This window comes from Empidonax traillii, unplaced genomic scaffold, assembly GCF_003031625.1.
Source record: "Empidonax traillii isolate 1590-97213 ecotype Southwest subspecies unplaced genomic scaffold, ASM303162v1 scaffold1000:size392382, whole genome shotgun sequence".
NCBI classification, from domain to species: Eukaryota; Metazoa; Chordata; class Aves; order Passeriformes; family Tyrannidae; genus Empidonax; species Empidonax traillii.
The window spans coordinates 126324-139414 of NW_020956193.1; the positions used below are offsets into that span (position 1 = coordinate 126324).

General features: G+C 54.4%; 2 protein-coding genes across 3 annotated transcripts; one reads left to right on the forward strand and one right to left on the reverse strand.

Annotated features, from left to right (window-relative positions):
- Positions 1 to 1939: 1939 nt before the first annotated feature.
- Positions 1940 to 10073, reverse strand: NUDC (nuclear distribution C, dynein complex regulator). Of its 2 annotated transcripts, XM_027903938.1 has the most exons (9): positions 9926 to 10073; positions 9063 to 9140; positions 6918 to 7118; positions 6565 to 6645; positions 5994 to 6107; positions 5394 to 5588; positions 4696 to 4779; positions 4489 to 4607; positions 1940 to 2786 (listed from the first exon to the last, which is right to left on the reverse strand). In XM_027903938.1, the coding sequence occupies exons 1-9, from the start codon at positions 10019 to 10021 to the stop codon at positions 2735 to 2737; spliced, it is 1020 nt and encodes a 339-aa protein (XP_027759739.1). In that variant the 5' UTR covers positions 10022 to 10073; the 3' UTR covers positions 1940 to 2734. The 2 variants fall into 2 exon arrangements, with proteins under 2 accessions (XP_027759739.1, XP_027759738.1); XM_027903937.1 differs by lacking the exon at positions 1940 to 2786 and having other exon boundaries at positions 4341 to 4607.
- Positions 10074 to 10839: 766 nt separating this feature from the next.
- NR0B2 (nuclear receptor subfamily 0 group B member 2) lies at positions 10840 to 13085 on the forward strand. The gene is made up of 2 exons (XM_027903941.1): positions 10840 to 11988; positions 12557 to 13085. The coding sequence occupies exons 1-2, from the start codon at positions 11481 to 11483 to the stop codon at positions 12817 to 12819; spliced, it is 771 nt and encodes a 256-aa protein (XP_027759742.1). The 5' UTR covers positions 10840 to 11480; the 3' UTR covers positions 12820 to 13085.
- The last annotated feature ends 6 nt before the right edge of the window (positions 13086 to 13091 follow it).

Genomic DNA, 13091 nt, shown 5'->3' on the forward strand with positions numbered 1-13091 from the left:
TCCTAAAACTGAGCAGTAACATGAAATACTCACTGGCTGTTTCCCTCCTTGGGGTTCTGCTGTTCTATCACTCTTCCCAAAGCAGCCCTGCAGTCTGGGATATTTCCCAAATGGTCTGAGCTGCCGTAGTCATTAATAAAAGCTGAGCCAAGAGCTGCTGTTGGAAACAAACAAACAAAAAAAAAAGGCTGGGGAAAACTTTTTACCCTATGGAAAACTCTGTGTGCCTGCAAGGTTTTGCTTTTAGAGAGGGGGCACAGGGGAGGGACCCTGGGCAGGCAGGTGAGGAGCTTGGGATGTGCCAGCAGCTCCAGCTCCGGCGGGTGGCAGCACCAAAACAGCTTCTCTGGGTGACCTGGCTCAGGTGTGGAAAGACAAGAAGGGCCTTTACCACCTGTCACCCTCCAGCAGGGCCATTCCCAGCCTCGGGAAGCATCTGCAGGGAGCCGGGACAAGGATGTGTTTGTAGGGTTTGGATCCCAGTGTCCCTCAGCATTTCCCTGCTCCGTGGTCTCCAGAAACTCAGACTGAGGCGGAGGGTTGCATTGTCAGAGCCTGTTTTATTCCAGGGGGAACTGCCTTTGGAAGCAAAAGGGTGCTCCTGATTCACCTTGGCCTGGGGGGTAATCGGTGGCAGCGGGAGTGTTTGCAGAGGACAAGGCCATCGGGAGAAACACCTTCTGTTCCGCTGGCCCCAGGGGCTGAAGTCCAGGGATAGCACTGGGATCGACTGTGCTTCACAAACACGGCCCCCCCGGCCGTTCACCCCCGCTGGGTTTGGAGCAGCAGCAATGGCCTCGTTCTCCCAGGGCTGTTCGCCTTCTTTTATCCCCCTGAAAGGCCAAATTACACTCCTGCACCCCCAAAAACCCTTCGGGGGGGTTTCCTGTTGCTGCCTTTTCTCTTTGTCTTCTCTCAGCTGCCTCCTGCAGGCGACACCAGATCCCAGTGCCACCTGCAACCAGCACATTTGGGATTTTCACAGTCGTTACTCCTCCCAACCTGAGGACAGAACAGCCCCAGGATTTTGGGGTTGGGGACACTGAGGGAGCCCTGGACTTGGAACAGGCTGCTCCCGCTGTGCTGCCAGATCCAGGCAGCTGCCAACCCTCGGGAAAAGGTCGGGCTTGGAGCTTCTGGTGCTGGATACAGGGCTGAGGAGGAAACGGGGAACTAACAACAGGTTGGGCTGGGGGTGGTGCCATGGACTCTGCTGGTTTATGACCGCCCTGGTGCCTGCCTGTGCTTGTCCCTTAGGAGGGGCCGGCGGGTGGATGAGGATCCTGCTGCAGGTGCAGAGCCCAGCCCTGTTCCTCCATCTCCAGCACCTCCAGGGAGCAGCAGCAGTGCCCTGACGGAGCTGAGAGCTGTTTTATGACCCCAAGAACCTATAAAACTGGCAAAGTGTTGTACTCCTCAAAAAAATACTCCCCCACCACCACCACCACCACACCAGGTGCAGTGCCAGGCTGGACTTTGCCCAAGCAGGATTTGTGCCCCCTCCCTCAGGTAGGAGGTGGAAACATTTTGGGAAGGACCACAGGAGCAGGATCTGGGGTTGCCTGGACTGCCAGAGCCCAGGATTTCATGACACTCTCCTCCTTAGCTTGTCATAAAGGAGACCTGGGACAAGGGTGGCTTCCTGGTGTGGTCGTGTGCTGCTAAGTGGTGAGCTGAGCCTGGAGAAATGAGCCTTGGTCAGCCCCCAGGCTTTAAGGTGGGAATGGGGTTCAGCAGCGCTCCTGAGAGACATGCAGCTCCCACTGCCTCTTCCTGAGGCAGGGAGACCACCAGTTCAGAGCAGGGAACCCAAAAAGTATTTACAGGCAGCAGAGAGCACGACCCCAGCCCCTGCCAGCAGCCCCCCTGGCACCCCAGCTCTGCCCAGCCTGGATCCCAGACCCCTTCTGCAGGAGAAACCACACACTCTGCCTGGCAATATTCCACTTTTTTTTCCTTTATGTTGCACTGCAGTTTGAACAGATATGAACATGCAGAGTGATGCCACCCGTCAGCAGGAGCTCGGCACGGAGTGCAGTGACGCCCATCAGCAGGGAGAGAGGCCCCTGGAAAAGAGGCAGGAGACACATCCCAGCAGGAACAGCACCCCCTGAGCCCCCACACATCCTCCCCTGCCCACACCACACACTCTCCTTGCTGTAGGACAGCAGGTTGACCCCTCCAGCCGCCCCACTTCTGGCAAGAACAGGAGCAGCAGCAAGGAGAAGCAGAGTTTGCCTCTGCTGCAATAGCTGTGGGTTTGAACTGCTGTTTTCCCTTCCCGAGAAGGCAGCAGGAAAATTATTTCACAAAATAAACTGACCCTCGTTTTCACAGGAGAGCAGGAGGGAGTAAAACTCAGGAGGTGCCTTTGCCAGACTGAACTGGCAAAGAGTGGACGAGCAGCTCTGAAGAGCCCAGGGAAGCAAAGCAGTACATTAAGGACATATCCCAAAACCTCTCAGGTCTCTCAGCCCTAACACCCTTTTTTTTTTCTTTTTTCTCTAATCCCTCCTCCTCTCCCCAGTGCCCTTTGGGAATTGTGGCAGCTGGTTGGAGCTGCTGTGGCTGCTCCACACAGGACACTGGGGGTGACTCCAGGGAGCTGCCTCCACAGCAGGCTCGGGTGGGGACGCTGGAAGTTTTACTTGCCCAAAGGTGAGGAATATCCAACCCTACACATCCTGCCCCATTCAACGGGCTGACTGCAAGAGGGGGGGGAGAAAGGGAGGGTTCAGTTGAATTTAGCCTTTGAAAAGTCCATTTCTGGATGCTGTTCCATGAACCTGCAGGGAAAACAAAGACAAGAGCTTGGGTGAGTCAGCAGGAGCCAGAACAGCCCTGTTTGGGGAGGGAAGGATTTTTGCTTTGTCCCCACACCCTCCACAGCAGGGAATGTTCTGCTGAGCTCCTTGGGACATGCTCCCTGGACTACAAACACCTTTTCCTCGGGTCAGTGGTAGCAGCATTCCTGCCATCCTACCAGGTCAGCAAGTCCAGACACACGGGAGTTATTAATTATCAGACATCCTTTAACCGTTACCTCTCAGGTGGACACGTGGCAGCTACAGCACTGATTGTGGGGCAGAGGGGAGATTGTGAGGGCAGATTATGATTTAAGATTGAGCCTTGTCAGCTGGGGAGTATCTCCAGTGCTCTGACAGTGAGAACTCATGGAGGACGTGACCAGAGGAATCTGGTTTCATACCAGGTACAACCTGATTTCAAATGTACTGCAGTACCAGCACAGTCACAGAATGGCTTGGGTTGGGAGGGACCTTAAAGATCATCTTGTTCCAACCCCCTGCCATGGGCAGGGATACCTTCCAGGGAATATTTGGATTTAGGGTGCCACATCAGAATGTTTAGAGCCCCGTGCCCTGTGCCTAGGAGTGCTCAGGAGGGATGTGTGCATGCAGAAGCTTCCCAGTTCCTCCTGTGACCTGTTCTCCAGGGGATACAACTCATCACACCCATGTGGAGGATCCACACACAGAGCACAAGTAAGGGCAGGCCTCGCTCTCCTCCGTGTTCCCATCTCAGGCTTTCACCTGGAATGCCACCAGGGCGTTTCCACTTTCCATTTCCAGGGAAATCTGTGCTGCGAGGATAATGTCCTTGTTTGGCAGCCAGGAGGGCTCCGCTGGCAGAGCTCAGCACCCACCTGGGTGTCACAGAGTCCCCTTTGGCCTGAACAAAGTCTAAACTTCCTCTCCATCCTCTGCCAGCCAATCTGCAGAGAAGCCAAACCTCCCAGAGCACCAGACAAGTGACCTCGCCAGCGAGGTGTCCTGCATGTGGACTTCCCGGGAGCAGAGCTACCTCCCCTTCCACTAACTCAGCAGGCACTCAGCAAGCCTGGTCTCTGCTCTAGTCACACCCCACAAGGAAGCTTCTGGCACTAGGGATAAAGCCAAGGGAAACACGGAGTCAGGTCAGCTACACTGATCCTCCTTCCACCCGGAGATAAGATGCGGATCTGCACCTGCTAGAGCAGCTCAGTGACCCAGAACTGCCTCCACCCCTTTCTGAACGGCCTTGGGAGCCCCAGGAGCCATTTCCCTGCCACGGTGCATTTCTGCCAAACAGGGCAATAAAGCCATAAAAGTGGCTTAGGGACCAGCTCCTGGTGGCAAGTGGCAGGGAGGGGTGATTAGCTGGGCTACCGAGGGAGATTAGACAGCAATCAAGACCATGGTAAAGTTCAGCAGAGATGGCACCTCCAGTCCCAAACATGTCTTCTGGACTTGAAATCAGCAGATTAGGACAATTCCAGAGCTAGGCTAATCCCAGAATTTCCCATTAGGCTTTCTACCCCCACAGGCTTTTATGGACACCAGTGATCAGCCAGCAATTCAGTGACTATGCAGATGAAAGCACAGGTGGGACTGAAGGCCAACCTGCTTTCTCCTCACATATCTGTGCCAAAGAGGAAGAGGAGGAGGGCTTGGGAAGGCAAAACCCCACAGACTAACGAGGTGTACCCACTTTTTCAAAATGTCTTGCTTCTTCTGTTCATCAGACGTGGGCAGGCCCATGGATTTCTGTCGTTGATCGTACATCATTTTCTCCACCATGCTGCGAGTTTCACTGTCCAGGTCTGACAACTGAAAACAGGATCAAAATTGGAACCACTTGGCTCAAGGGAGCCCATTCCTGACAAGGCTCCACCCCACGAAACAGAGGAGTTCTCACCTTTGAGTTCTCTGGATTAATTTTCTTGGTGTTGATCTCCGGGTCTGTGGAGACCAGTTTGTTCCACCATTCCATCTTGTTGATCTGAAGGACGAAGAAGCAAAAGTATTTTATTTTTCTTGGACTTGCTCTAGGAGTTTTAAGTCTCAGTCATGGGGAAAAAGCTGCTGGAATCGAATTTTATTTGACAGTTTCCTAAATATTAGTAAAATCTGAAGAGGAATAAAGGGTTTTTATTTCAAGCTACTTCAGGTAGCTGGAATTTTCACAACTGGGAGATCTGGGAGAGTGCCAGATGTCACATTTGGGATGAGGTAAATGAGATTAAAAACAAATGACCTGGAGAGGCCCAGAAAGGAGGCAGTGAGGGACACGAGATGGGACACAATAGGATCTCTCCCTGGATTTTCATGTCACTAACAGATGTCAAAACATGCCATTATTCCATTAAGGAACAACTTTAAAGGGCCTGATTTCCCTCCAGCTTTTCCTGAACTGCTGAGAAATCCATGGATATCCTGGATTAGCCTGAAATTAGGCTAAAGGGGGGCAACTTGCAATATCCCAGTTCCAATGGCACCGATGACACTGCACCAAGGACAACCACAGTGGTCACCTGACAAAGCCCAGGGCTGTCACCCTTATTCCACCCCTGGAAGAGGCAGCCAAGCCTGAATCCTCCCCCACCATTCCCTTACCTTCTCCAGGTGCACAGTGACTGTTTTACCATCTTCAATGAGCCAGGAGCTCTCCTCCACCTTCACCTCATTGAAGAGCTCCCCGTCAATGACAGGAGAGTGGCCCTTCAGGCCGACCTTGAGGCGGCGTCTCTGCACATCCACCACCACGTCCTTCCCCTTCAACCTGAAGTTCACCTTGAAAGGGATGGCCAGCTGGAGCAGAAAAAAGAGCAGATTTTGAGGAGCTGGGCAGTGAATTCTCTCCTTCCCCACCTGTGCTGTTGTTCCAAGACTTTCTGCCTTGGTTCCACGCAGCACAAACTATTTTTCTTCAGATACTGAGTGAGAGGGAGGTAAAAGGACACAAGGGGCCATTAAGAGGGAAGCAGATTTTAATGTCTGGTTAAAACAAGGCCAAAATTTGGCAAGCTACAGCTTCTGGGAACTGTATTCAGTTTACCAAGCTCTCCCCCAGCCATTGAAATGCTGCTGTTAAATACAATTAAAAAACTTTACAGGACGCTGAGACACAGGGAATCGGCTCCATCACTCTGACCAGCACCTGCTCTTATTCCCTATCTCAGAGTCCTCAGATCCTGGTAATAAAGCAGGACTTACATCTAATTCTGAAAGAGTCTGTGTCCACCTATAATTTGGAAGGTCAGCTCCATTGCCAGAGTTGGGTTTAAGTTTTCCTTTGTCCTTCTCGTCTTCCTCTTCATCATCTGTTCCCTGAGAAATTCAGGTGTAAAGAAAAAGGCTTTTCAAGTTTCCATTTATCTTTCACTTGTAACAAGAGTTCTTGGGGTTTATAAGAATTTCAGGTCAGGTGTTTGTATTTGATAGCCATATAAATTTAGCCCCAAAATTAATAGATGCTGCAGTTACAACATGATTACAAGAAAAAAAAAAGGCAAAAAAACCCCAAACTGTGTTGAAATCTTTGGGAACTCAGTGTATTTTTAAAGAAAGTTGGACTGGACATCCCCTCCCATTCACAGGAGTTCTCGTGATTGTCCAGAAATATATTTCTCAGCCTAAGGCCAGGCTGGGCAGGGCTTGCAGCAAACTGGTCTAGTGGAAGGTGTCCCTGCCCATGGCAGGGGGGTGGAAGTGGATGAGCTCTAAAGGTCCCTTCTAACCCAAACCACTCTGTGCTTCTAAAATAAATTCCCCAGGTGAGTTTTACCTGTTTGTTAGAATCTGATTCACCTTCATCCTCTGAGGGTTTCACTGGGACACTGTTGACCTGTCCTTGTGCCTCTTTCTTCTGTTTCAAAAGAGAAGGAAACAACACTCAGCCAAGTGCTGGCACTTGCTGTCACTTCCTGACCAGGCACTAGATGGCCTCAGCCTCTTAAGCTTGGACTTGGGAACTGCATCCAAGACTTTGAAAACAGGGAATTTTTCAGCCTTTAAAAAAATTACAGGAAAAAGGTACTACCAAGGGGAAGATTCCCTTTGTCCTCATGCTGCCACGACTGTAAAAAGGAACAAGGCTGAGCAACTTTAACCCATTTAAACCCCTGACAACACTCTCACCTGGTTGATTTCAAGCTGCAGCCTCTCTGCTTCCTCATCTGTGAGTTCCTTAATCCTTGGCTCGCTGGCTTCCTGCTTTTCCTTGGCCAGTTTGGCAGCACGCTCAGCCTTCTCGCGCCGCTCGGCCTCCTGACGGGCCTTCTTCTCCTTCCGCTCCTTCTGAGCCAGCTTGTTGTGGTGGTTGAAAGCATCTGTGATCAGCTGAGAGACAGGAGCAAAGATACAGAAGAAAAGTAAGAGAAAAGGGAGGAAAAAAATATAAAATAGCCCATATTTAAGTAATTATTAAATACTTAAATGTAGCCCTTCCTACAGTTCTTCCCTACACAAGGTGTGTATCTTCACGGAGATAACACAGGAATAAAAATTCTCCACGTATTTTGTCCTTTGTGCTACTCCAGCAGGATGAGCTGATGCCCAACCCAGCCACCTGACAGCTACTTCATACATCCAGGCCAGCTGGAAGCACAGGGACATCGGATCCAAGCTTTTTTTACCTGCTTCTGACCTTTCCCACGACTGGGCTTTTCCCCAGACGGAGCTTCAGTGCCACGACTGAGACGAGAAATGCTTGAAAACCTCCCGTGTTTTACACTAGAGGGGCCAGTTCCTGCATAAATCTTTTCTTTCAACCTCCCTCCAAACTCCCCAAAGGTTGTTGTGACTACTGAGAGGCAAAATCTCAAGGTCCCTGGTGCCAACGGCCACGTGCTCAGAGGGGAAGCTGAGTACACAGGCAGGGAGCCAGAGCAATTGCCCCACGTCGATAAAGCCAGGGCTGCTGTGCAGGGCAGCACGTATGTGAGCTTGAAGGCTGCCCCAGAAAACAGTACAGACAGAGCCTGAGGATGGAATTAGAGGGGGAAAATTGATTTATACATGTTTCAGAAACTTCCAGGGGGGGTTCAGGGCTTTTCTCCAGCAACTCACAGCTAAAAGCCCTGTAGTTCGTAACCAAGCCCTGGGTATTTCTGCTTTGTTTTAGAGAGGAAAGCAGGATTTATTTACACAGTGCAAGTCCAGTGTCTCCTGGGATACAGGATCCAAGATGTGTGTGTGTGTGTCCCAGACTCTGTCCCCAAGCCCACGATGATCCACGGTGAGGGAACTGTTTACGCTGCCCGAGCCTGTGGGTGTCACCCACACCCCCCTCACTCCACACCACAAGGGCTGCACCCAAAAAAACACAGTGACCCTGTCCTCTTTCCCTTCCATGCCAAAGGGTGAGCAGGACTGGGGAAGCAGCTTCTGCCATTTTTTGTGGTGCAGAGCAGTTCCTCAGGAGGCCACGAAGCATTTTGAGAGGTGCCCCCCCAGGACACGAACCCTTTTCTTCTACAGGCACAGATGTGACAGGGACAGTGGCCAGGACAGTCCTCACCTCTGAAACGCCACTCAGGGTTTCACTCCCTGGGAGCATAGAGCCCCCAGGAATTTGGGGAGATTTGCTCCCTAATCTAAGTAAAGTGACAGTGGGGTTTATCTTTCTTACCTGCCTCAGCTTTGCCACCTCAGGGACTGGACAGAGGATGTTACACCCCATGCAAGCAACTAAAAGCTGCCCTAACACATCCAACTGGTGGAGTTCCAGCAGTCCAGGAGGAGGAACAGCTGCTATACTGGTATGGATAAGAAGGGAATGTTCAGGGAGCCTGGCCATTTTGCGCTTCAATAAATATTTCCCTGAGGTAAAACTTAATTCTTCAGCTTTGGAGCTGGGTGAGGGCAGCACAGGTGATGCTCTCACTCCATCCAGCCCTGAGCCAAAGGTGCAGCTGCCTGTGCAGGGGACGTGGACTTTGTGCTCTTCCTGAGGTGAACAAACAAGGTAACCCGGGGTTATCAGCACCCCTGGTGTGTCACCGTTAAGTCAGTGTGTCTGGCAGGTTTGCTTTCCAAACAAGCCTTTGGCCGGAGCCTGGCAAGAAAAACCTGCACTGTTGGTGCCATCTGAGCAGGCAATCGTGTGTTCCTCACCTCAGAGAGGGGCAGCTCCTGGATTTCCTCTCTGCTGTGATGGATTCCAGCAACACCACGAGCTGCTGGTGCCCCGAGCGCACCCAAATCCAGGGAAGTCTCAGCCCGGCACAGACACGAGTGGGATGTAAATTAAGGGGTTTAAAAGCTCAAGGGTTCGTTTTTTACCTTCTCTGCCACTCCATCTTCTCCCCCAGTGAAGAAATCTGTCTTCCTCCTCAGGAAGCTGAAGAAGGTGTTCACAAGCTGGTGGAAAAGGAAAGGGTCAGTGAGACCAGGTCACTCCAAGCCACCCCCTGTCTCTGGATCAGCCCTTATCCTTTGTCCTCCCCATCCGTGCCTGTGCCAAAACCATCCTGGAATCAGCCCTGTGACTGTTTTCCTGGAGAAAACTTCCAGCTCCTGGATTCCCACCTTCCAGAAGAGGCATTTGTGTGGTTTGCATGAAGAAAGGGCAGCAGTTTACCCTCAGGTCCTGTTCCCGCACCCCAAACTGTTATCCGAGGCAGGAATTTGGGCAGGGATGTGTATATATATATATATATATATACACACCTCATTTTGCTTCTTTTGCACGCCTTGAAGTGTGCAAACTCTTTATTTTTACACAATAACCACCAGCTGCCTGCCAGGGGTCACTGATTAGTGAACAGTTACCAACCAGCACCCCCAAACCCATATAGGAACACACATATTCCTGGCTGATCTTCATTTCCCAGGAATTCCGTGCTGTGGGTGTTTTTATAAACTATTTGTGAGTGGGAGGCTCCCACACCCTCCAACCCCGCTGCAGGGCAGCACCCGGGATCCCGGAGCCCCCAGCCAGGGTGATCCCGGTGGGATCCGTGAGGGGGGTCAGCACCCCGTTAATTAATTAACTGGTGGGGCTGCCCGGGGCCGTTATTTCCGCTCCCGCAGCACCGCACGTGCCTCCCGCGCCCCACGTGCCGGGGCGGAATCCGGGAAGGCCGCGCCGGCCCCCCCGCCCCGTTCCTCCCCCCTCAGCTCTCCCGGTGTGGTGGCGGCGCTACCTCGCGCACGCCGCCCTGGTGCTGCTGCGCCATGGCGAGCAGCATGCCGTCGAAGCGATCCTCCTGCTCGGCCGCATCCTCGGCGCTCAGCCCCATCCCGCCGCCTCTGCCGCCGCCGCCGCCGCCACACCGGGCCCTGCCGGAACCGCAACCGGCGCCCGCGGAAATGCTGCCCAACCGCCAATCACAGCGCGCCGCCGCGCCGCTCTCTTTTCGGATTGGTCGAATGGGCTGTCAATCCGAGCGGTGCTCTTCGAGGATTGGTTGCGGGCGCTGTCAATCTGCCTCGGGGAGGCGGGGCGCGAGGCTCGACGCGGTTGCTATGGTGACGGGCCGAGAGGGTTCCCGCGGCCCTTCGGGGGTCCTGGGCCTTGCTGGGACCCCCACCGGGCACCGGGACCCCCCTCCCCCCCCCGGGCACCAGGACTCTCCGGCACCCTCTGCCGTCACGGAAGCGGCCCCGGCGCTGCCACCCGCCGTGCGCCCCCCTTCCCTCCGCGGCACCCCAGGGCTGGGGTCCAACGTGATCCCTGGGGAGTTTCTCCCTCCTCCTCCTCCTCCTCCTCCCTCAAAGGTCCCCCCTGTTTCTGCCGGTAATTCATGGTGAAAATCGTGGAATTATAAAAATTGGAAAAGCCCTCTGAAATAGTTGATTCCAGGCATTCCCCCAGCGCTGCCAAGGCCACCACTAACCCACATCCCCAGGTGTCACATCCACATGGCTTTTAAATCCCTGCAGGAGTGGGGACTCCACCACTGCCCTGGGCAGCTGTGCCAGGGCTGGATAACCCCTTCCGTGGAGAAATTTTCCCCAATATCCAACCTGAACCTCCCCTGGCACAACTTAAGGCCGTTCCCAATCCTCCTGTCCCTCGTTCCCCGGGAGCAGAGCCCGAAACCCCCCAGCTTCCCTTTTCTCTCATTCTGCCCATGGGAGCATTTGCCCTTCTCCAGCCTGAGAGGCAACACCTGTGGCCCTTTCCTGAGCCCTTCACCAGGTTCCTCTTCCCCCCACCCAACCACACCAGGAGCCTCCCGAGCAAGGCCGGGCAGAACCAGCCGCTGATAACGCGACTTCCAGGTTTGCTCCTGCCAAGGCCGGGCCGTTGAACGCCGGGGCCCAGACGGGCGCCCCGTGTTTGTCTGAGAGCTCCTGGCAGCTCGGGGGCCTTGGTGCCATGGTACAGCCTGGGGTAATGACCCTGTTTATCCTGTTTGGGTAATCCTGATAAGGCCCAACCCGCCGGGACAGCGATTCATTGAGAAAACGGCTGTTGACGCAGCGCTGGGAACTCGTTTGCCCCCGGCCAATCAGCCCAGGGACAGCGGGGCTGGTTGGGTGGTGTTTTTTTTTTTTTTTTTTTTTAATGAGGGCGGCTTAATCAGGGCGGTCAAGGCTGTGGAGGGGTGTTTCAGTGGTGACCCAGCCTTATAAGAGCTGGCTGGAGCAGCCCCAGGGCTGGCAGAGCTGGGAGGACGGAGATTTTAGGAGGGGGTTTTACGTCCGTCTCCCACCGGGAAGGAGTTTCGCCGAGGAGCCGGCTCAGCTGCGGGCATGGAGTGCGAGAGGTGCCAGTGCCACGGCGAGGATAAGAACACTGCCATCCTCTACACCCTCCTCAGCCAGAACCTGCAGCCCGGGCGGGCCCGGCAGCGCTGCCTGTGCCACCAGCGCCGCACCGTCCGGCTGCGCACGCCCCACGTCACCTGCCAGGCGGCCTCCGACGTGCTGGTCAAAACCATCAGCTTCATGAAAAACCTGCCTTCCTTCCACCTGCTGCCGAAGGAGGACCAGCTCCTGCTGCTGGACAGCTGCTGGGTGCCCCTCTTCCTGCTGGGGCTGGTGCAGGAGATGGTGACCTTCGAGGTGACGGAGGCGCCGGCCCCCAGCATGCTCAAGAAGATCCTCCTCAGCGGGCAAAGCAAAGGGCAGGAGCCTGAGAGGACACAGCCCACGCTGGCCGCAGTGCAGCGGCTGCAGTGCTGCCTCAACACCTTCTGGAGCCTGGATCTGAGCCCCAAGGAATACGCCTACCTGAAGGGAGCCATCCTCTTCAACCCAGGTGAGTGCCAGGCCCTCGTGGCTCTGCCGGCCGGAGCTGGCACCTGAACACAGAATCACAGAGTCACTGAGGGTGGAAAAGGCCTCCGAGATCATCGACTCCAACCTGTGAGCACCCCCCTGTCAGCTAGACCAGAGCACTGAGTGCCACATCCAGCCAGTCCTTAACACATCCAGGGATGGGGACTCCACCATCTCCCTGGGCAAACATAGACCTCTTGGCCTGGAGATGCTCAGAGCTGGGCAGGTGGGAGAGCAGAGAGGGCTGGTCACCTTCTTCCTAATTCTGGTCATTCCCAAATGCACTGGGAAGCGGGGTGGAGGGATGTCAAATGTAGTGCTAAAAGCCAGAGGACTTTGCCTGCCCTGCAGACATCAAACCCCAGGTTCCTTTACTTGATTTTCCCAGTTAACTGCTTTTCCTCCCTCACACAGCATCCCTGGGGAACAGCAGTGCTGTGTACATCCCATCAGTGAGACAAGAAACAGGGAAGGGTGGGAACAAAGGGGAAACCCGGGGCTGTTTTCCATCCTTCTTCATCACCGCCTTCCCCTCCTCTCCCTCACAGACATCCCCGGCCTGAGGGCTTCCCTCTACATCGAGAGCCTGCAGCGGGAGGCCCAGCAAGCCCTCCAGGAGCTCCTGCAGCCGCTGCACCCCGAGGACCAGGGACGCTTTTCCCACATTTTACTGGTCGCCTCCACCTTGAAATCCATCCCCCCCGCCCTCATCACGGATCTGTTCTTCCGGCCCGTCATCGGCGACGCCGACATCGCCGAGCTGCTGGTGGAGATGCTCTATGAGGCTCCGGGGCTGTGTGTGCCCTGCTGAGCACCCCAGGACGCTCCCCACGCCTTGCCAGGATCCACAGCAGATCCAGGAGCGGGGATTTAGGGAGAGAGAAGCGCTCCGGACTCTTTGGGAACTGCGTGTGTTTTGCTGGGGCTGAGGCTGGAGGATCCGTGCAGAAGCAGCTCTGGCTCAGCAGATGTTTACAGCGGCTCCTGCTGGCCTCCTTTTCATGGAGTGTGAGGGATTTCCTTCCCTGTTCCCTGTTCCCCCCTGCCTGTGAGCTCTGGTAGAGCCTGATCCCAGTTTTTCCC

Bases quoted from the DNA above. Each gene is read 5' to 3' on its own strand.
- NUDC (XM_027903937.1), bottom strand. From the start codon at position 10,021: ATGGGGCTGAGCGCCGAGGATGCGGCCGAGCAGGAGGATCGCTTCGAC. The intron at 9,141-9,925 runs GTAGCGCCGCCA...CTTTTCCACCAG, and splicing joins ACCAGGGCGGCGTGCGCGAG to CTTGTGAACACCTTCTTCAG. The intron at 6,646-6,917 runs GTGAGAGTGTTG...CTTTTGAAACAG, and splicing joins TGCAGCTTGAAATCAACCAG to AAGAAAGAGGCACAAGGACA.
- NR0B2 (XM_027903941.1), top strand. From the start codon at position 11,481: ATGGAGTGCGAGAGGTGCCAGTGCCACGGCGAGGATAAGAACACTGCC. The intron at 11,989-12,556 runs GTGAGTGCCAGG...TCTCCCTCACAG, and splicing joins AGCCATCCTCTTCAACCCAG to ACATCCCCGGCCTGAGGGCT.